The 828-nt window shown below is 45.8% G+C and overlaps 1 protein-coding gene across 1 annotated transcript; it reads left to right on the top strand.

Moving 5' to 3' along the window:
* Positions 1–32: 32 nt before the first annotated feature.
* On the top strand, positions 33–762 carry Tsp_14249 (hypothetical protein; the record flags this gene model as incomplete). Its single annotated transcript, XM_003366971.1, has 3 exons — positions 33–111; positions 162–259; positions 363–762. Coding segments are annotated over 3 exons (577 nt in total), but the record flags the coding sequence as incomplete, so codon positions are not given.
* Positions 763–828: the final 66 nt, after the last annotated feature.

The following is an 828-nucleotide window of genomic DNA, read 5'->3' as shown; positions in this document are numbered from 1 at the left end:
ACATACAAAAAAGTGGACGCGGCATTGTACAGAAGCCGGGCCAAACGTTTTCCACCACCGCCAGCAGCTGGAAATTCCAGCACACTAGCGTGTTACGAAGTCTGGCCGGCAGTTTTTGATGTATAATAATGTACATAATTCTGTTTTAATATTTTGTACAGATGAAAATATACGGGAGTTGGCTGGACATACTGTCTGGTGCATGGATGGAACATTTAAAATTGTTCCTGAATGGTACCATCAGATGTTCAGCATTCATGTGTTTAAAGAAGGTAAATTAATACCACTTGTATATTGTTTAACAGTTAGAAGAGATCTCCCAACATATCATGAAATTTTCGATAATTTAATTTTAAAAGCAGCAGCGTTAGGGGTTGTCCTTCAGCCGCAAACTGTGATTTGCGATTTCGAAACTGCCCTTACCCTGCGGTGCAGGCATCGTTTCCGGGCGTTCAAATGCAAGGTTGCTATTTTCACTTCTGCCAAGCAGTTCTGCGGAAAGTGGCAGAGCTTGGATTGCGAACCAGGTACCTTCACGAAGCGGAAACAAAAAAAAATCAGCCCCTTTCTAATGTGAGCTGCCCAATCGACGTCGCTGACTCCGCACCCTACCAATCAAAACGATTCCCCCCCCCCCCACAACTCAGAAAATATTCTGTCCCCCATTTCGGCAGACGAGGTTACGCTGCACTTCAAATTTATGTCTGCAAAAACGTCGGCAGGCCTCGACGGAGTTCAGGTGTCACACCTCCGAAAATGTGACCCGGTGTGCCTTGCGACTGCCTTTAACTGCTTTCTTCTCGCAAGGTACATCCCCCCCCACAACTT

Source organism: Trichinella spiralis, assembly GCF_000181795.1.
Source record: "Trichinella spiralis strain ISS 195 chromosome Unknown Scfld5078, whole genome shotgun sequence".
Taxonomy (NCBI): domain Eukaryota; kingdom Metazoa; phylum Nematoda; class Enoplea; order Trichinellida; family Trichinellidae; genus Trichinella; species Trichinella spiralis.
This window is presented reverse-complemented; position numbering and strand designations above follow the sequence as displayed.